Below are 22,309 nucleotides of genomic sequence, written 5' to 3'. Positions count from 1 at the left end.
CACTCATATGCTATGTGGGAAGTTGTGTATTTTAAAGTCATCATGGAGTTCATATATTATCTACAATGCAAGGAGAGTGAGACAGAGGGTCTAAATTTGTAAGGTGAGCTTAGATAATGCTTGCTTGAGAAGCATGTTAGAGAATGAAATTTATAAACCCAAATACGGAAAAGGAAACGTTAAGACGGATTATCCCTATACTATAGAAAGCTTTTCTTTCCACTTGAAAGTCTTGAGGTTTTTTTTCTTCAATATCAGAGATAAGTCAATTAGTTATTAAAATTTGTGTCTCGTTCCATGGAAGGACTATTTCAAAGCTCTAAATCTTTTTTTCCTGCTCTCTGTAATATCACCTTTTCCCCCTCATTGTTTCACTGTCTCTAAATTTCAACGAGAGAACAATATTTTAAGTTCAGATAACTACATTAGAGGCAGAATCAAACCTAGTAACAAAGCTAATGTCTCTGTTCTTCTTCGACTCTGGAAATTTCTAAAGAAAGGTGAACTTAAGTTTTATTTCCTCTGCTGGAATGAAATAATACCCCTCTCAATTGGCTTAGTAGGCATTTACCACAATGAAAAGATATTTTAGGATGGGATCTTAAATATGCCTGTCCTTTTGTTTCATATAATATTGGAATCTATTCAGTATGGTTTCTACATTAGGTGTTTCCAAACGACTCACCTTTTCAAGAAAAGTCTTTTTGGGGCATGACTCACAATATATTTCAATTAGAATTTTAGGTGGTATTTCTCTTACCAACACATCACAAAATCCATGCCAAACTACGTTTTTGTTTGTTTTTTATCAAAATAAATTTTCTGCATTGGACAACTCCAATTTAGAAACAGTATGCATTGGCGGGGTGCCTCATCAGAAAAATGTTTTAATGTCTGCTAAAGAAGAACCTTATCATTTAGAGAAAAGAATAGATGATATCAGTCCTTCAATTCTATGACTAAAGACTCCAAATATAGATAATTTATTTCTAGCAATTTGTAAACACTGAGTCCAAACAACAAATATTTGGGGAAGAATTATCCCATCTTTGTTAAACTACCTAAATTTCCATAAACAAAAGCATTTGCTAGTTTTTAAAAAAGGTATTTTGAAAGATTATTCTTATTCAAGCTCTAATATTAGAAGTGTATCTTAAGAAAATCTGATATATGAAAAACGCATATTTTAAAAGATAAAATTAGGGACTTCAAAGAAGAATTTGCAGTTATTTCTCCAATGGCATTTAAAATATGATTTGACTTAAAAATTTTCAGGATACTTTGTATATTGGGCATATCCAGGAGGTACTTCAAATTCTAGATTATGGTTAATTGAATTATATAAATGGTATTTTTCTCTCATCTTTACTTTCTCCTTCCACATTACTTACAGCTAAGGATAAGAAAATTTCTTCCACTTTTCACCTCTGTAAAGTGGTAATATAAAATTAACCAGTTACATTTTACATGAAACGTCTTATTTTTAAACTTTAGTGGTGGAAGTAAACCTAAGGTTTATTTGTATAAAAGAGTCGCCTCTTTAAGATACACAGAATGTCCCTATATTCATTTATGCAATTTAGTCATAAATGCTCCAAGTTAGATTGTGACACATCAGTACATGTCTTAAGGCTGTGAAGTATTACTGTGATAACTCTTAACATCATGATAGATTTGTTCTGTCTCAAAATCAAAAACAAAAACTTCCAAACTTTTAAGGTTAAAATAAAAATCTGAATTTTAACTATATATTGTCAAAACATTTACATAGTTCTCCAAAATATCACTGCATATCATTTAGCATTAAAACTACCTAGAATTGGAGATATTAAATTTTAGTAAAGCTAAATACTTACAATTCCTTGCAATTTGTGCAGAGCTGTATAATGTGCTTTCACATATATCATCTCACTTGATCATCAGAGTTCTGGGGGACAAATGTTATTTCCCTAGTTTTGCAGATGAGGAGCCTGAAGCTCAGAGAAGTTAACTGATTTGCCCAAATTCACACAGCTGGAAAATTCTAGAACAGGTCATCTGCCTAGGTTTTCTGATTGCTGGCCAAAGGTTACCTGCATGTCTATCTTTCAAGTCATCAACCGTAGAAGCCTAAATACACAGATCATAAATTTAAAAAAAACCAAACCCATGAGGCACGTGTTCCCAACAAACAAGGACATTCATTCTCCTACATAACCACAATGGAACCATCAAAATCAGGAAAATAACTTTGATACATAACTGTCATCTAATTTCAGACTCCATCCAATGAGGTCCTTTTAGCAAAAGGATCCATTGCAGAATCACACTTTTTCATTTACTTTCATGTTCTTTTGTCTCTTTCAGTATGGAAAGTTTCCCAGTCTTTCCTTGATTTTTATGAACTTGACACTTGAAGATTACAGGCCAGTTTTGTTGAATGTACTTCAATTTGATTTGATAATTGATTCCTAATGAATAAATTCAAGGCTGTGTATTTTTGGCAGAAATATCATGATAATGTGTCTCACAGCATCCTATCAGGTAGAGCACGGTATGATTTGTCCCCATCCTGGTGATATTAACTTCAATCATTTGATTTAGGTATCATCTGTCAGGCTTTCTACTATATTTTCTTTTTGTAATTAATAAGCATTTTGTAGGAAGGGATTACGGAGACTGTGCAAACATCCAGTTCATCTAAACTTTCAATTCGTTTTTTTTTTACGGATTTTTATTTAGTGGATTATGATTATTTTGATGCTCAAATTGTCCCATATATAGTCAGTGAGTTCCTTTCAAGCTAGCTTCTGTGCCCTTTTGACATGTCCTCATAATTCTTGGAAAACTTCCTCACCTTCTGGATGAAGATATTTCAGTATCATCTTGTACTTTCTCTGCCACAACCATTTCTCTAAGAAGCCCTGGTTCCTTAGTGAAGAATGTATTTAGAAACCAAGATCTAGGTGCTGGGTTGTGCTCATTGCTATCAGGGTGTCAGTGATACCAAATCCTCTCACTGGACAGGACTATATTATGTGTATAGATCGATATATGATAGCCATCAGGGAATCACTAAATAAAACCATGAGATATCATCCCATCCATTGGAATGGCTAAAATTAAGACCAACAAAAAGACAAAAGATAAACAACTACACGTATAAGCAAGAATGTGGAGCAAGTGGAACTCTCATACATTGATGGAATAGATTTTGGTACTATTTTAGAAAACTAACAATGAACATATGCATACCCTATGGATCAGCATATCCATGCCTAGGAATTACCCAATAAAAAAAAAATTTATACACACACACACACACACACTGACAAGTTCGGAAACTTGTCGTAACGATGTTGCTAACCTATTTGGATATCAGAGGGATTATTCATTAGGAATTTGTACCAACTGGACAGTTAACCAAGTTTACTATTTGGAAGTGCTGAAAAGGCTGCATGAAAAAGTTAGATTGACCTGAACTTTTCGCCAACAATTCATGGCTCTACATCACAACAATGCACCAGCTCACAACGGCACTGTGAGGGAGTTTTTAGCCAGTAAACAAATAACTGTATTGGAACACCCTGCCTACTCACCTGATCTTGCCCGCAATGACTGCTTTCTTTACCCAGAGATAAAGGAAATATTGAAGACATTTTGATGACATTCAGGACATCAAAGGTAATACAACAACCCTGATGGCCATTCCAGAAAGAGTTCCAAAATTGCTTTGAAGGGTGGACTAGGTAGGCACTGGCATTGGTACATAGCTTCCCAAGGGGAGTACTTTGAAGATGACCGTAGTGATATTCAGCAATGAGGTATGTGGCACTTTTTCTAGGATGAGTTCATGAACTTAATTATCTGACCTCCTGTGTGTGTGTGTGTGTTTACATACTACAAGTACAAAAATATTCCTAAAAAGCATTATTCATAACCCCAAATAGGAATCAACTCCATGTCCGTCAATAGTAGATGGATAAGTACTATACAATCTAGAAAACAAGCAAAATTGATCTATGGTGTTAAAAGTCAAGGTGGGGAGTAGGCTGGGAAGGGATTTGAGGGGAGCTTCTGTGATGCAGGTAATATTCTATTTTTGAACTGGTGTGTTCAATCTGTATAAATCCATTAAACTATATACTCAAATATATGTACTTTATGCATGTCATACAATTTTGAAGTTTATTAAGAATGTTCGGTAACTTGGCATGGAATTATCATAGGTGGAACCTTGTATCAAATAGAGCTTTTTGGCTACAGTGGCAGAAATCCAATTTAAATTGGCCCAAGGGAAAAAGGAAAAGTATTGGTTTAAGTATCTAAGAAATACATATGCCTCACTAGAGCCAGACTCAAAAGTAATCATCAAGTCTTTGTCTTTCTCATTTGTTTTCTTTTGTGTGGGCTTTCTTCTGTCAGGCAGTCAGGCACTCATTGTCCCATGCAACTCTGTTCTTACTTCATCTTCACCTTTGGCAATGCTAGTGGAAAACATCTCAAGTTCTGACAAATCTCAGAATTGGCCTAGCCTAAGTCACAAACCTTTCCGGGAGTCTATTCGGCCCCATTTGAATCACTGGACAGAGTAGTGAAGGGGTACTTCCAGGGAAAATCAACGCACTTTTCCCAGAAAAAGGGTGAATGAATGCCAGAGAGGGAAAAACATGAACTATATGGGAAAGGACATAGACGAAACCTTTAATTTGCAGCTTCTCCCTGAGTTATGTCAAACTTAGTTAATAACACAAATTGATCCTTGAACAACACGGGGGTGAGGAGGTTAGAAGCACCGACCTCCCACAGTCAAATATTGGTTTTATCACTTTGGACTCCCCCCAAATTTGACTACTAATAGCCTACTGTTGACCAACTGGAAGTCTTACCAGTAACATAAACAGTCCATTAACGTATTTTGTGTGTTGTATGTATTATGTCTTTATTCTTACAATAAAGTAAGCTTTAAAAATGTTAAGAAAATAATAAAGAACGATTTACATTGTTTATCGAAAAAAATTGCATATAATTAGACTCTCACAGTTCAAACTCATGTTGTTCAAGGGTCAATTGTATACAGCTTTTCCTAGCTAAAACATCCAAGCTGCTTTGTGAGTCTTTGAACTACGGGAAAAGGGAAACCCACAGCTTCTTATCAGGTCCCTCAGATTCCGGTCTCACCCTCCTAGACTATGCCTTGCATACTAGGGTTAATCTTTTCAATATCTGGCTCTAGTGATAACAACCCTAACAAAGGAACCAAGTTCTCTATCAAAGTTGAAGATTTTTAGCCTCTCATTCATGGTCTTCCATGATCTCACCCTCACTTTTTCAGTTACATTATTATACTGCATTCCTCTGTGCACACTGAGTCAGTGCTTTTTAAGTGTTTGTTACTGATCTGTTTTTTTTTTTTTTTAAAGATTTTTATTGGGGAATTGGGGGGATGGGAACAGCAAGTTGCTGTTGTTTTTGTTCTTCAGTCTAGTTGTGGAGGACGTTGCTTCACTGGCCCAAGTTGGCACCATCACTGCGCTCTTCCCGGTTGAGGCAGATCAGTCGCCGGCTTCTGGACGGCCGCTCACTGCGGCTGCTGGCCGCTCACGCTGGCTGCTGGCTACATACGGTAGCCCATGGCAACCCACTGCCACAGGGGCTGCAGCCTACGCCGTCGCCGGCGACTCATGGCAGCCCAGCTCCAGGTTGAGCTGTTGTTCAGCATCTTAGCTGTGGAGGGCAGTGTCACTGGCCCTCATATGTGGGATCCGAACCGGGGCCCTCTGGCGTACCAAGCCAGTTCTTAACCATTGCGCCACTCGGCCGGCCCTGATCTGATGTATTTTAAAATACAGTAATACCTTGGTTTGTGCACACAATTCGTTCCAGAAATAAACTACTAGTATTGCAAGACACTGCTCATTTACCAAGTTAAAACGTATTAGAAATGTTTGCTCGTCTTGTGGAACATTCGCAAACCAAGTTACTCACAATCCAAGGTTTTACCATATTAGGATGTAACTGATATTTAACATGTCATTCAAGAGATAAGAGCATTAGCTTTCATGTTACTTTTCTGGCTTCAAAAGTATAATAAAATGACTTATGAATGCTAAATTTGATCCTTAATATAATTTTCAAAAAGTCAATATTCTTTTTTTTTACAGTGGTGAAAAAACAGTTTATTAAAAGAAAAAGTACATTTCAAAGAAGGAAAAGCGGGCCTGAGCAGTAGAGAGTGGCTCAAGGGCCATTATTAGAAGAGAAAGTACACTCCAAAGAGTTTGGAGCGGGCAGAGCTAAAGAAGGAGCTCAAAAGGCCAAAAGTCAATATTCTTATTAAACTAAATTTATCCTAAAAATAAAATGGGGTAACTCTTTATGATAAAGTGTAAGAGATACAAATAACACTTTCTTAATGGCAAGTCCTGTTAGAGAACTATTTTCTCCATATCATTCATCCTTTTCCCATAAATAATTTACAATATTTAATTTCAAGTGATAAATTTCAAACACTGAGTACAGAAGTTCTAGTTTTATTTTGATACATAAATAGGCCAGCTGGATCTTTAGCTAATTTCATTTAGGCTAAATGGCTCCATTTTCTCACACTTAGCTAAAACTGATTTTTATACAAAACCAATTTACTAACTTGCTAGGGTTTTAGAATCAGTGATTTTTTTTTTTTTATTGTTGGTTACCACTGTTTTTTTTTTTTTTTAATTTATTTATTTATTGTTNTTTATTTATTGTTAGTTTCAGGTGTACAGAACAATGCAATAGTTACCCTTTTCACCCTCACAAAGTAACAACCCCCCACCCCCCATCCACTGCCCTCCCACCCCCATAGAATCAGTGATTTTTAATGAAAAAAAAAAAGAGAGGAATTATGGCATAAATGAGTGACTATTTTTAAAATAAAATATAAGCATTAGTTAAATGTACAAACATATCACTATTTTTATTTTCAGTTAAGCCAACTATGGTGTAAGCTAAAAAGTTTTTTAGACAAGATGTATATCCATTTTACACTTTCAAAACATAAAGTATAACAATATTCTCTATTGTTCTAATCCACATAATTTTATCTGAAACAATATTTATAAAACAGTTCCTGCAACAAAACCAACATTAGGAGAATTGTTTAAATTATTTTCTTAATGGTTGTAGTGGAGCTAGTTTTCCTCATAAAGTTCCTACCAGGATTTAGTACACTCTTTGGGTTGCCTAAATACAACAAGAATGTGGTATTGATAAGTAAATATTATGTATCTAAGTCAATATTATATATCAATTCAGTCAAATATTCAAGATAAAAGGATTGACTTTTGACTTAAACCTAAACCAAAAATGAATTTTGAAAATACCCTTCCAACCGCTGTTAACATACTCCTTTACATGTTCACACAGCATCTTGCAGGAACACTCAATCATCTTCTTTCTCAATATATGTCTTTGCGTTAACCCGTGCCATTTGCCTAGCCAGGTACCTGTCTCTAGCTGACATTACAGTTTCTTCATTGTTCCGCTTTGCAAACTTGTTCGCAGCCTCATCTAGTCTCTCTTGTTCTTTGCCAGTCTCTTGGCATTCCTCTGTGATTCTGTGTTTTGCTTCCAGTGATGTTTCAGAACTAGAGGGTTTCTCTGGGTTTCTTTCTTTGTCCTTTTCCATGTTTCTCTTCTTGTGGGCTCTTTCCTGGTCAAGAAACCTATCCTTTGCCCTAGAATTCGGGCTGTTTTCCTTTCTGTCTCGCTTTCTTTCTGAAAATTGAACAGTTAGGTCTCGTTTTTCTCTCTCTCTGTATTTATCACTGTCTTCATATCTTTCTTTCCTTGCTTTCACATGCTCTGCTTTTTCTTTGCTTTTCTCTTCCTTCTCTTCTTTCTCACTGTGTCGGTCATGATCATTTCGTTGTCTATCTCTTTCATGTTCTCTTGTGGGATATCGCTCCCTTTTCCCTTCTCTGTCATCTCTTCCCCTCAGTTTATCTTCTTGTTCATGCCTCTTCCAGTGGTCATCTCTCTGACTGGCCTCTCTGTGCCTATGGAAATCCCTTTCTTTTCGGTAATTACGGTCCGTGTAATAGTTCTCCTGGGCCCTGGATTGTCTCTCTTGGTGCTGATCTTCCCTTTTCTCATGTTCTCTTGACTTGGAACTTTTTGTGTGGTGTTTGGTACCATGTTCTTTTTCTTCACTAGATGACCGTGAGTGGGTTTGATGCCTGTGATGCTTGGAGTCATTCATGGAGCTCTCTGTGCCCGTTTCCCTTCTGCAGTTCACTTTATTTTTTTCCATTTCATCATCCTCACTGCTGTTATCAAAGTCACTGTCTGCATCTAGGTTTTCCTCTACTTTCACAACAGTCTGGAGAATGCATTTCTCATGTGTTCTGTTCTCTGAACTTACTTCATCGGAATAACCCCTTGGTTTCTCTTCCTTTATCCCAGACCTTCAAAAAAATAATTTAACACTAAATGCCGTATTATCAATTGTAGTAAGCAAATGAAGTATTCATATAATTAAATCAATACAACTACAATTATATATACTTTATAGTTATCCAAATGCAAAAAAAGGTGCTGATGTCTATTTACCTAGCAAACATCTGCAAACTAGCATTCTCTAACCATTCAGAATATTTTCAATATTGGTAGAAGTGAAAAAGAAAATGAGCCCTTCTGTACCGGACCACTACAACTTTCAGGCAGGGGTCTAGGCAAGGTCTTCATTTTTGCTAAGCATAGACAAAGAAAAATTGAAAAAAGTAAGATATATTCTGGATCTTAGTAGTTATTTTCACAACATGAAGCTCAAGTTGTGGCTCTTAGTTCAATTTTTATTTTTCTTTCTAAAAAATTTTAAGGAAAGTCCTGCAAAAAGATGACATTTTTTCACAGCAAAATGGTAACAAAATCTAACTCTAAGTATCACTAAATAAACTCTCTTATGATTAAAAAGGCATCAGTATCCTGATATACCCCCTGGCGCTTATTACAACAAAATGGAAATATGTAAATATATTCATTCACCTATTACAATCAGTAACACTATAAATGCTTGTATCATCTACATTTTCCCAGCTGATAAGTGTGGTTAATTTATTTACATTACTCACACATTCATTCTTACTAATCGCACTAATAGAGCAGTTAACTATGGTTCTCTAGGAATTGCTAGCAGAACAATAGCTATGTCTTGGCTAATGTACTCACTAATAATTAGGAATTCTATTAGACTCTGAGAAGTGCAACTATTCATGATGTTATGAAGTATCATGGCTGGCCTCACCACCATTCCAGATTAAAGTCTAACAGAAAAACTTATTTTCTATTCAAGATCTCAACCTCAAATATACACAGACTCATAATTCTCATCAAATTTGTAATAAAAAACTAGCAGGTGGAGGGTGGGGTACAAAGTATAAACCTACCGTATTTGCCGGCGTATAAGACGATTTTTTGGCCCTGAAAAATATGCCACCAAGTGGGGGGTCGTCTTATACGCCAGGTACACTTCAGATAGACTACCCATAGTGCTTGCCCCGTGCCATAGTGGCCTCCCGATGCCCGCCCACTTCATTCCACATACCGTTCAGGTATCAGCAGCGCTGCTGGGTGTATGCTCGGCTGTGTGCGATTTTGCGAGTGTGGTAAATTCGGGTTACCGTATATTTCTTTACATATACATTGAAGATTCGCGATTTTGCGCTATCATGGTGCCTGTTAGAATGTTGAAGAGCTCGCACTTGTGCACTAGTGAGGTCCCAGGGAGATGCTGATGCAAGGGTGGACCAGACTGCTATAGTGACAGGGCGGGCAAACAGGGAGCAGGGACCAATCAAATCAGGCTTTGTATACAGCCAACAGCCAACCACAATACTGCACCATTGTACAGTACAGCATAGAAAATGTCGACCAGTCAAACCCCTATCATCCCTATCATGGCACCAGCCAAAAGAAAGAAGTATGATGCAAATTTTAAACTGAAAGTTATAAACTTTGCTAAGGAAAATAATAATTGTGCTGCTGCAAGACAATATGGAGTAACAGAAAAGATGGTTCGGGACTGGAAATCAAATGAGAAAGCATTAAAGAGTATGCCGAGGGGTAAGTGTGCATTAAGAAGAGGCACCCCACACTGGCCAGAACTCGAAAAACATGTAGCAGACATGGTGGCTCAACATCGCCAAAACGGTTATGTGGTGACACGAAATACAATACGCTTGTTTGCACTTCAGTGGGCCAAATCAAATCTGATATTGTTTTACCTTTTATTTGGTGTGTGGAAGGTGTGCAGAAGAGGGGGTAGTCTTATACGGCGAGTATATAACGAACTCTGTATTTTGAGTGGAAATGTTAGGGGGTCGTCTTATACGCCGGCAAATACGGTAATTCCCTCTCTTCACTCTTAATTCCACTCTCTCCCTTTTCCCGAGCAACAGACTCAGATCCTCTTATCTGAATGTTTCTGTTCCTCAAAAAAGTTTACTTAAATACAAGTTAGGAAAAATTCTCCCTTTTACCTTCAACTATATACTTATGGCATAATCATTTCACCATTCCAATTTAATACCTTATCATTTTATTAAAAAATCCTCCAATCCTTCCTTTCCAGACCAGTACTAATCGAAATGTCTGCAGAAATGATAATGTCCATATATGTGCTGTCTGATATGATAGCCACTAGCCAAATGTGGCAAGTGAGTACTTGAGATGTGGCCACTGTTACCAAAATTTTATATTTAATATCAAACAGCCACAAATTTCTAGCCCCTGACATGTGAATCTTGCCTTTAGTGGAGGATGGGTCCTATTTATGAAAATAACCCACATCTCTTTTTATATACTACCTAAACATGCATACAGGATTACTGCAGAATAAAAATTATCTTGAACTTAATCTGCAGGTTTTTAAATTAAGAAACTGTAAATCCTTACCCATTCATTTCAATTAGGTCAGGTTTGGCTGACAAAACAACATGCAATCCTCAATCTTTTAGAGGGTTAAAATGATCCCATAATCACACATCATGACAGTATCTTTCTTCTAAATGTTCCATATGCCACGTCTCACCTGGCTTCACGAAAGCTGCAGGTAGGTACTTCCTCTTCACCAACTGCTTGATTTAATAGGTGCCTGTAAAATCCACTGAGATCTTTCTGCTTGGTTACATCCAAACGTGCTAAGAGGGAAAGCAAAAGTAAGAATATGTTCAACAAAGCAAAAATGCAGTTCAGTTTTACAGATATAGGAGTATAAAGCATACACAGGATGTAAACTACTGTCTAGATCAGTGCAGGCAAACTAAAGCCTGTAGGTCTATCTTTCTAAATCAACTTTTATTGGAACTGAGCCCTTGTTCATTTGTTTATGTATTGTCTAGGGCTGCTTTTGCGATACAAAGGCAGAGCCGAGTAGTTGCAAACAGAGATTATACGGTACACAGAGCCTAAAATGTTTATTATGTAGTCCTTATAGAAAGTTTATTGACTGGTGCTCTAGATGACACAGTACATGGTTAGACCAACTCTTACAGATTTGGTTTTCTTCCACTTCAAGCTGATGAGCATTTGCCAATTAAGCTATTTGTAAGTACGTATTTTATTTAGATCCTGAAAAATGATCACGAGTAGAAAGCACTGAAGGCACTATATGATATTCTTTGGCCTCTGCACATCTTTGTTCTTTCTTGAACTAATGTTACTGTTTTTCTAAATACCCAGTTGATTCTCCTCTAGTGATATTCCTCTAGTTTTCTCATCCCAAAAAATGTAACTAGGATTTAAATCTTGGTTTGTATTGCTTCTGACAAACGTCATGGTATTATGCCTTGTAATCAATGTTTCTACATTTGGAATCATTTTCCAAGGCAATGACTTGTAATGACCATAGGTTTAAGCAACAAAATGAGATGTAAGTGAAAAGTTCAGAAGTAACAGTTACTAGGAGTGCAGCTGTGTTTTCAGTTAAAATCTCCTCTGTTTTATAATACTACATAATATCATACCTTGTACCTTGAATTCATATACATGAATTATAACCACAATATTATAACCTAAAAGTCCCGTGACAGAGCAAATGGCTAACCACAGGGCAGCTTTTTGCTGCATGTCTTCTTCTACCCTCTCCCTCTTCCATTTCACCTTCAAGTGCGGCAGCTCTCTTTTCTCGTTCCTCCTCTTCAGCTCTCTCTTGCAGTTTTTTCTTATAAGCAGATGTCACAAATGACTCTTTATCATCAAATTCTCCCTTTTCCATTTCTCGTTCTCTCTGTATTTTCTTTTCCATTCTTTTTTCCTGTTCCTTTTTTCTGATCTCAACTGCTTTTAGTAAGTTGTGAATATACTTGGGCTAGATAAGAAAATAATATTAGGAGTCAAGGTAATTATTCATATTCTATTTTTTATCATGAATTCATTAAGATAGAAATATCCAAATAGGTAGAATTGTCATCTTCTCAAAAGTCAATATGAATTTACTAGCAAGATTAAAACTAAATTTTTTTTCAAAAATGTAAGTGGAAAGACCAAAATTATTCAAAGTGTTATTTTACTATATTTTTTAAATCTCAAAAGTAATAAGTAATTTCCCCCGATTTTCTTACCCTTTTTAATGCTATATTCTTACTGCTTCTTCAACAGATACATGAATCGAAAAGGTTCCTACTAGTTTTTCACATTAGTTAAAACATGATTATTTAAAATAGTAGATTTAATATAATTTTACACCACCACTTTATTTGTAGATACTGTAAGATGTAAAGATCATTAAAAATCAGTTTGCACTTGTGAAAGAATAAGAGTGACAGAAAATTTGAACTTACTCCAATTCTTCCAGCCCTCAAATTTTTTTCAAACTAAAAATCTGTTCATGGTATGTATAGCTGATTCAGTTACCAGGCAGGAAGTAATAAAAAATGAGGATGATACAACACAAAGGTGAGCAAGAGCAGGGCAGAGACTTTCTAAGAAAAAATTTTCAAACAATTATTTGCAAAGGTTTTAAAGTAAAAAACAAAACTTGCAAACTGGTAAGATAATTCACTTGTTCCTGCTGTAATACTAAATGTAAAGCTTCCTGGGTTCTAAATCAAATCTGTAATAACTGGAACTAGGGGCTCTTCACACTTCAGATACCTAAAAGCCTTTTCTCAGATCATCTTCATGTTGAAATAAATTAAGACACAAAATGCAGGTCAAGGTCAAAGAAAGTTTGTATTTTCAGCTACAAACCTTTCGGTCCTTTCCCAAGAGTAATTTGGGATTATTTTCTTCCTTTTTTTTCTGCATTTCATCATAAATACTGTCATATTCGTATACAGTAGAGTCTTCTGCAAGCGCCTTCTGGATTTCCAATTTGGTCTTAAAAAAAAAAATTAAACAATGTTTCAAAAAAGAGCCAGTGAACAGATAACCACAAAAAAATCTAAGGAATTTCTTGAGAAAGGATCAGAAATATATAAAATTAAGCACATTTTAAGACAAAAAATATGAACATCAATTCTGGAGCCAGGCTGCCTGGGTTTGAATCCTGGTTCTATACTTACTAGCTACTTTGGCAAATTTGTTTAATCTTTTTTTGTGTTTCAGTTCTCATCTAAAAAAAATGAGAATTGTTATCTATGTTCCAAGTTGTTGTGATCATTAAATAACTTAATAAACTTAAAATACTTAGAGCCTGACAGAAAGTAATTGTTCAATAAACATTAACTATTATTATTCATTTGTACATAAATAGAAGTATTCACATCAAAAGGTCCAAGGTATGACTTAGAAACATCTAACCTTGGTTATGAGATACCTATATTATATATTATATCATTTTTAATTTAGTTACCAAATAGAATGTTCAGTTCCTAAATGGTAGGAAATACTTTTTAAAAAGCTCCCAACATAACAGAAAAGTGGGGACATTCTGTAATTAAAATTTTTTGTAATTTAATTATATAAAGTCCTCTGCCTTTTTTCATCATGTTCCTTCTATCTTAAATGCTTTTCCTTCTGCTTTCAGACCATCAAAATCTTACTTAGCACTTCAGAGCTAAACTCAAACTCTACCTCTTAAATGAGGCATCTCTGAGGACTTTTACCTCCCATGATCTTTCTTTCTTTCTTTTTTTTTTTTAAGATTTTTTTATTGGGGAATTGGGGGATGGGGAACAGACAAGTTGCTATTCTTTTGTTGTGGAGAATGTTGCTTCACTGGCCCAAGTTGGCACCATCATTGTACTCTTCCCAGGCGAGGCAGATCAGTCACCGGCTTCTGGATGGCCGCTCACTGAGGCTGCTGGCCGCTCACGCTGCTGCTGGCTACACACGGTAGCCCATGGCAACCCACTGCAGCAGGGGCTGCAGCCTACGCCGTCGCCGGTGACTCACAGCAGCCCAGCTCCAGGTTGAGCTGTTGTTCAGCATCTTAGCTGTAGGGGGCAGTGTCACTGGCCCTCATATGTGGGATCCGAACCAGGGCCCTCTGGCGTCCTAAGCCAGTTCTTAACCAACGCGCCACTCGGCCGGCCGATGATCTTTCTTTCTGATGGCACATTCTATACTGCAATATTTTAGCTCTTAATGATACGCTTGATGATACTGCTTTCTAGTTGTTTCACAAATCTTAGTCTGTTGCGCCAGCTTGTAAGTTCCTGAGATCACCCATTTTTCCTTTTTCTTTAATTGTTACATTGCCTACTGCAATGTGGAACCTAAGAGGGATCCTTTTCAAGTGAAAGGGTGATATTATAATTATTCAAAGAATTGACTTGATATTCTCAGGTTTTTGCATAGCAACAATTAAGAATTGTTGCTGGAATGGGGCCGGCCGAGTGGCTCAGTTGGTTAAGAGCTCGCTCAAGAGTTTGAGCTCTGAGCAACTGTGGTTCGATTCCCATCCTGAGCTGAGCTGCCACTGAGCTGCCAATAGATGGCTCAACTAAAAAAACCAAAACCAAAACAAACAGAAAAAGACTCTGGAATGATATACACGCTAACTTAAAAACGTTATGAAATATTAAGACAAAAATTTTAAAAAATTTTCCTCCTTTTCAACCTTTACTTTAACCTTAGAAAAACAATGATTCTTCTGCCTACATGGTGAATTAGCACTGCTGCTCCCGCCTCAAAAACCAACCTGGAGAACTCAAAGAGGGGAACATGGAATTTAAGAAATAATAACCACCATGACAACAAAAAGCAAGGGAAAAGGGGCAGTGAGGCTGTTCTAAATTGATAACATGCCTTTGTACTGTTGCGGGAGTGGAAGGAGAGCACTTGTGTAGAAACAAGTTACCGTATTTCCCCATATATAAGACGCTCCCATGTATAAGACGCACCTTAATTTGGGGGCCCAAAATTTGAAAAAAAGTGTATTACATAAAGTTATTGAACTCAAGTTTTATTCATCATAAAATTCATACAACTCCTCATCACTGTCAAAACTCCCAACCATTAGTTTGTCCTCATCTGTGTCTGATGACGAATCACTGTCTTCATATATTGCCTTGTTTTCAGTTCTATCTATGGCATTTGAAATGCCACGCTTCTTAAATGACTTGACAATGATCTACAACCACTGTATAAGACGCGCCCAGTTTTTAGACCCCAAATTTTTCGAAAAAGGGTGCGTCTTATACATGGGGAAATATGGTATTAACTTTAGTCTCAAAATACATAAAGCAAAACACTGAACAGAAATCTATGGAAAAACAGACAAGTCCATACCCATAGTAGGGGATTTTAACATATGTCTCAGGAAATCAATAGAACAAACAAAAAAAATTAGTATGAATATTTATGGATAACACAATTGACCCAATGGAAACATAGAACATTTTTCAAGCACAGAAGCAGTATTTATAAAAACTATTTATTGGACCATAAAGTTAATCTCAACGCATTTTAAAGATATGAAACAATACAATGCATGATCCTGGAACACAAAGAAATTATGTTAAAAATCAATAACAAAAAAATCCCTATATGTTTAGAAAAATCAATCATAATGGAAATTAGAAAATATCTGGAACTGAATAACAAAAATACTACTTACCAAATTTGTGAGATGCAGCGATCAGTGTTTAGAGGAAAATGTATAGCTTTAAGTATATAAATTAGAAAAGAAAAAGGGCAAAAAAGCAGAGCTATGCACTCATGTCAAAAACTCAGGAAAATAACAAAATAAACCCAAAGAAAGCAGAATGAAGAAAACACTCATTTGTGAGGCAGAAATTAATGAAGTAGAAACAAACTTATAAAACATATTTATTATTAGCTCCTTAAGACCCATCAAACCTTAGAATTGTCAGAGTTTTATATTTTTTTCAATCTGGATAATTACAGTGAAGGATGAGAAAAATTACAGGCTAACCTCACTTGTGATGCAAAACTCCTCAATACGCATACAAAAATCCTTAATCAAATTTTAGTAAACCAAATGCAATGATATATAAAAAGGATAATACCTTATGCCTATCTTGGGTATAACACTTATGTGAAGTTATGATTGATTTTTCTCAAGTTGAATTGACCTTATTTTATTGGTATAAATTCAACATGGTCATAAAAAGTATTATCTTTTCTATATAATTTACTCATAATTTAAACAAATAATAAACAAAACCTCAAATCAAGATCAGAAGGAACTTCCTTGACAATAGATATCTACCAAAGACCTACAGCAAATATTTAATGATGACATATCAAGTTTATCCAATGAGACAGGGAATAACATGTCATCACTTGAGGTTCAAATAAAAGAATAAAAAAAAGAAAAAAAAAGTGGTCTATTAGATAAAGTACACCATTTCTAAGAGTATTTTCTCTTAGATTTAATAAATGCAATCTAGTATTCTTCAAGATAAAAGTTTGGAATTAAAGCAGAAGATAAGAGCTGAAGCATCCAAGTGGAAAATAAGGTGAAAAGTAGGTAGTATAGATAGAAGATCAAAGCAGCGGTAAACAGGTTAGAGGTACTAGAAGAACTGCAGCAGTATTCCCAGTTTCTAAGCAAGCTATGAAAAAGTCCCACTAAATAGAAAAAGTGGCTGTGAACAAGCCTGAGTGAAGAATGAAATTAGATCTGGAATTTATGTTATGTGATCATGAAAAGGCAGCACAAAAATGTCAAAAGAACACTAGAAAACAAGACACCTACATGACCCTGGAGAAGTTACCAGACTCTCTCAAACGAATTCTCCCATCTATGCAGTGAAAATGTTGAACTCGATGGTCTCTCTAAAATTCTACTGAATTCTAAAATTTGGATTCAAAGCACTTCAGTATTTATGTTAAAGAATCACAGTTTAATGATTTTATGTGTGTATTAAATCATTGTGAGGCTGCAGAGTTACACAATATACTACACTAGGAAACTAAGATATTATCTTAAAATAACTAAATAACAGTACATAATTCTGTGTCTATTCCCCAGGGAGGCAGTAAAAGCACAGAAGCTAAAATTTCACTGTCTGTCTTTGAACATACCTCATGAAAGTCACATAAATCCTTTTTGCCTTCATTTCCTCAATTACAAAATGGGGATTATGAGAGTATCTATCTCATAGGATTGTGGTAAGAATTAAAATAATTCTTAGGAAGTAGTTGCTATAATGTCTGGCACACATTTAGAAAGTACTTAACAAATTCATCCTTATGCTAAATTCTAGTTAGAAAATGGACAAGTAGGTGCCAAAAATTACAGAAAATGTGGAGGGGAAAAGAATTAAAACTGGAAAATAAAAAAGGTACTGTGTCATTGTTTAATTTCATTATGTTCCACAGCAGCCAAATCTAAGATACACTGGTGTAATAGTAGCTAATTACTTCTGTAATTAGCTGTGTGATCATGAGTGGTAACTTATCCTTTTGAAGTTTCGGATTTCTTAATCAGGACCATGAAAAGGTTTGTGAGAATTTTTAAAAAGATAATGTATGTATACAAAAAGAGCTTGTAAATATATAAAATACTATATAAATATAAGGTGCTAGCAAGTCTACTAAATATTATCTGAAATTCCCCTTTCTTGGTACATGAATTTCAAATAATTATGGAATTGAGCAATCACTCTGGTTGTGAAGAATTTTTTTTAACAAGCAAGCTCACTAGCAGGAATTAATAAACCATATAATCCACTGTCAGACTACTCAGTCATCTAAAAGCAGAAATGAGTTTAATCTACAATAGAGCAATAAAGAGCCAATTCTTCACTGTGTTTTTTCCTTTAAAATATATACAGGGAACCAGAAATCCATATAAATCAAGAAACACCTTACACATTATCAAAAAAAACAAGGGTCAAGATAAAATTATTTCTTTATACACACCTATTTTGTTTAGTCTCTGCACCTAGCTACCAAAACTAATACTTAAAAATATGAACTGAAATACCAAATGCATTTAACTCACTCTTCCACCTTACCTGTTTCATGGCTTGCTTTTTAGCAGCTTCCCTCTGAAGGGTTTCACTCACGGAGGTCTATGACACAGAAAAATGCTGTCATTGTTTAACACTTCTTTTCCAATATTCTCATTGGCAACTGGTTCCATACTTATAGTTAAAAATGGAAACATAATATTATAAATTAAATTAACATTTTCAAGGTCTTTTCCCTCAATTTTTGGAAACAAATGAATTTTCATTGTAAATCATCAGATTAAGCTGTAAGGTGTAAAAGAAAACAGAATAGTACAGTACAAAATGAGGTAACATGGGTTTTTAGTCCCACCTTCACCACTAAGTCATTCAACCTCTATGGATTTCAATTTGCTTTGTGCGCTCATGTGAAAGTGTGTGTGTGTGTGTGTGTGTGTGTGTGTGTGTGTGTGTGAGTGTGCATGTATTAGGTGAGGAAGGATTGGTCCCTTCCAACACTAAAATGGTATGATTCCCAGCAACAAAAAGCACATTATTTTAATATCCACCACTGAATAGAGTATATCAAGCCCTTAGTATATGCTTAAGGCTTATGGGCAGCAAGAACTATCAGAGGTTATAACCATTCAATAAATATGTACTGAAATGCCCACCATATCAAGCATTGTTCTTGCTCCTGAAGATAGCAGAAAAACAAGAACAGTCTTTGTCCTTGAGAGATAAATGATCTGCAAGGGAAGACAAACAACTAAAGACATAATTATATTGGGTTGTCGGAAAAGTCATGACGTATTTTTTTCTGTTTTTCGTTGCAAAAATGTGTCATGACTTTTCCGACAACCCAATAATACAAATGTGATAAGCAATATAATAAAGCGATTTTAAAAAGGGGGGCTGTGGGAGAACAGAGTAGAAGAAAACTAAATGTATGAGGAATCAAGAAAGCCTTCCTAAAAGTGGTATGGCATTAGACCTGAATCAAAAATAATTTAAGAGATGGCAAGGAGTATGAGAAGTAGTAACCACATGGGCAAAAGTAAAGACTTACACCTAAGAAAAAATATATAATGAGAATATTGAAGTAAACATAGTTCCTTAAAAGTATAAGGCTTTGTAAACATACTAACCAACACTAAAACGTATGCTTTAAAAGGGTGAATGTTATGGTGTGTGAATTATCTTTAAAATAAATAAATAAAGCTACTGATAAATTTATTTTTAATTAAAAATATAAGCCTCAGTCCTAGGACTATATAGTTCTCCAGATTATTGCTGTTTTAGCTGTATAGTATCAACTGGTGCTTCCTTTGCTTTTCATGGCAACAAACAGAACAAAATAAACAAACCTAATTCTAGTTTCCTATGACCATGGAGACAAAGTTAATACACAAAGGCCATACAAGTAATAGAACACTTACTTAATAAATTAAAACAAGTGTACAGGCAAAGAACTGAGGACATTTTAGATAGTAAATTGACTCCAATTAGAGGAAAAGATGTTGATAACAAAAAATAGTAATAGTAGCTAACATTTATAGAGCCAGGTACTATGCTAACCTGTCATGTGATATGACATGTTTTTCACTAATCAATTTTAAACATTAAAATATTAAATATGCTAATAAGCAGCTCATGAAATTCTTCCTAACATATTTTTATGTCTCAGTCTTTCTAAATCGTGTAAATTTATTTTTCTTGATCACTGAGTTAGCAATATCCTCAAACTTTTACTTTTATTATTTTTCCTCTCTCTCCTCCAGTCTGTCACAGTTCACCTGCTGTCACTTTAAAACTGGTTGCTTCAACCTACACTACTTAATTTGGAAAAATAAAACATAAGGCTATTACTTTTTAGACTTTTAAAATATAGAATAAGCAGACTGGGAAGGGCTTTTCCAATATAAAGTATATGTATTTTGAGACATCTCAAGAGGCTTTTTTCCATGTTTATAGCTGTTTAGAAGGATTAAGTCTGACCTTTGAAAAACATCAGATGTGATTATTTATAGGGTGATAACATAATAGAAGGAGTACAATAATTTTATATATCCTATTCACAGACTTACACCCGTGTAATTTCAATAGCATCACTGGATAAAGAGGTAACTATGAACCAAAGCTGAAATAGTCAGGAAGGATTATCTCCTTCTGAAGCTCATCTGATTCTCAGTTTTCTAGCTAAAGAAACTCTGACAATACTATTAAAGGTGATGACTAAAATGCCAACAACTTGTTTAAACACATGCAAAAAGTTAAAAATGAGGAGTAGCAGTAAAACTTTCAGTTGTTTCTGTAAGAGTGATCCTACATAAAAAAATCAATAAATGTATTAAATAATATTTTTAAATCTTCCATATAATAAACATAAGAAATTGTAGTCTAGATCCATACTGGAGATAAAAATAACTAGTAAAACTAACAAAGCAGGATCAATAAGATTTTAAAGATCAAGTCTTTCCAAGTTTTTAGAGATATCCTTTAATTAAAATACCAATATAGATTTTAAGACTCAACTTTTAATTTAATCTGGTTTCCATAAAAAGGAAGGTTACGTGAGAGAAGAAAAAATGACAAAGCAGATCCTCCTGCTAAGTCAGGGAAGGCTTCACCTTATTGAACTCAGCAAAAGATGAAACAGATTCATAAATATGCCTTATCAATAAAAAAAATAAAAAAAGTACCAACATATCAGCCTCTAACTTTAGATTCTCTATACAGTATGGTACAAGGAGGAAGTACAGAATAAAGGTCAGAGTGAAGGCTCTGGAATCTGACTGAGTTTCAATCTGTCCCCTCTCTATTACTAGGTGTGTTATTCCATCTAGTATATTACTCATCTATATAATAGTACCTAAAGGTTGTTCTAAGGATTAAATGAAATAATATGTTAAAAAGTGCTTAGCAAGTATCTGGTTCAAAGGGCTCAATTAAGGCTTAGCCATCATTATTACCATTATTATTACCATGCTCATATTTAAGAACACGGGGCTTGAAGAAATGCTTATATTTAAACAAATTAAAATTAAGTTATAGGAAAAGAGTAGCTATAGGTCCCCCCCCCCCCCCCGCTTGGAGTATTACACTTAAACCAAAGTGTTCACCAGAAAAGTATGTAAACTATGTTCCACTTTATATTTATCAGTGTACTTAATAAAATATAAGATTGGTATTTATTTGAAGTTGTATATTCAATTTGCATCTATAGAAACAGGAAAACCTATTCTGTTAAATATTTAAAAGACTGTACATGCCTTCTTTTAAAATTCCTTAAGGTTTCATATTCAGTAACTCAATAAATAGGAAAATGGAAGATGCATACGTTTGAATCCTTCACTAGCTATAGGAGTTATGGCATAGCTAGAAATGGGTTTCCTAGAACCGACAGTGGCTTTACCAGGAACTACTTATAAAATGCAATGTCCCAAAGCATAAGTAGATTAGAAAGAACTCTTCTTTGAGCGAGTCCTCTGCTATACTGCTATAGTAATATCTGGATGGTGGGCCTTGATAGCAAGGAAAGGTCAACTGAATAGACATCTGACTTTAATAACTGCTTTGGTTTGGGGTGGGAGTTCTTGTTAAAGACGTATATTTTTTAAACTTTATTTTGAAATAATTATTTATAAATTCACAGGAAGTTGTAAAGAAATGTACAGGAAGTCCTTCACCCAGCCTCCCCCAATGTGAACATCTTGCATAACTGGAATACAATATCAACACCAGGAACTAGATATCCGTACAAACCACAAAGCTTATTCATATTTACCAGTTATACATTCACACATTTGTGTATGTATACAGCTCTATACTATTTTATTACATGTATAGCTTTCTGTAACTACCACCACAATCAAGGTACTTAATTGTACCATCACTACAATATTCCTTTGTGCTAATCCTTTATAGCCATAATCCACCTTTTCTCTCCCATCCTTAATCCCTGGCAACCACTAATCTATTCTCTA

General features: G+C 35.1%; 1 protein-coding gene across 3 annotated transcripts in view; it reads right to left on the bottom strand.

Moving 5' to 3' along the window:
* Positions 1 to 6,911: 6,911 nt before the first annotated feature.
* NSRP1 (nuclear speckle splicing regulatory protein 1) overlaps positions 6,912 to 22,309 on the bottom strand; it is a 33,099-nt gene continuing 17,701 nt past the window's right edge. For all 3 annotated transcript variants that reach the window (XM_019650532.1, XM_019650533.1, XM_019650531.1), the window contains 5 exons: positions 18,390 to 18,446; positions 13,210 to 13,338; positions 12,121 to 12,328; positions 11,051 to 11,159; positions 6,912 to 8,426 (listed from right to left, as the gene is read on the bottom strand). In XM_019650532.1, coding sequence (XP_019506077.1) covers positions 7,403 to 8,426; positions 11,051 to 11,159; positions 12,121 to 12,328; positions 13,210 to 13,338; positions 18,390 to 18,446 — 1,527 coding nt within the window. In that variant the 3' untranslated portion in view covers positions 6,912 to 7,402. The remainder of the gene's footprint in view (positions 8,427 to 11,050; positions 11,160 to 12,120; positions 12,329 to 13,209; positions 13,339 to 18,389; positions 18,447 to 22,309) is intronic.

This window comes from Hipposideros armiger, unplaced genomic scaffold (genome assembly GCF_001890085.2).
Source record: "Hipposideros armiger isolate ML-2016 unplaced genomic scaffold, ASM189008v1 scaffold_141, whole genome shotgun sequence".
NCBI classification, from domain to species: Eukaryota; Metazoa; Chordata; class Mammalia; order Chiroptera; family Hipposideridae; genus Hipposideros; species Hipposideros armiger.
Note: the sequence above shows the minus strand (reverse complement) of the source record. Positions and strands in the feature narration are given on the sequence as shown.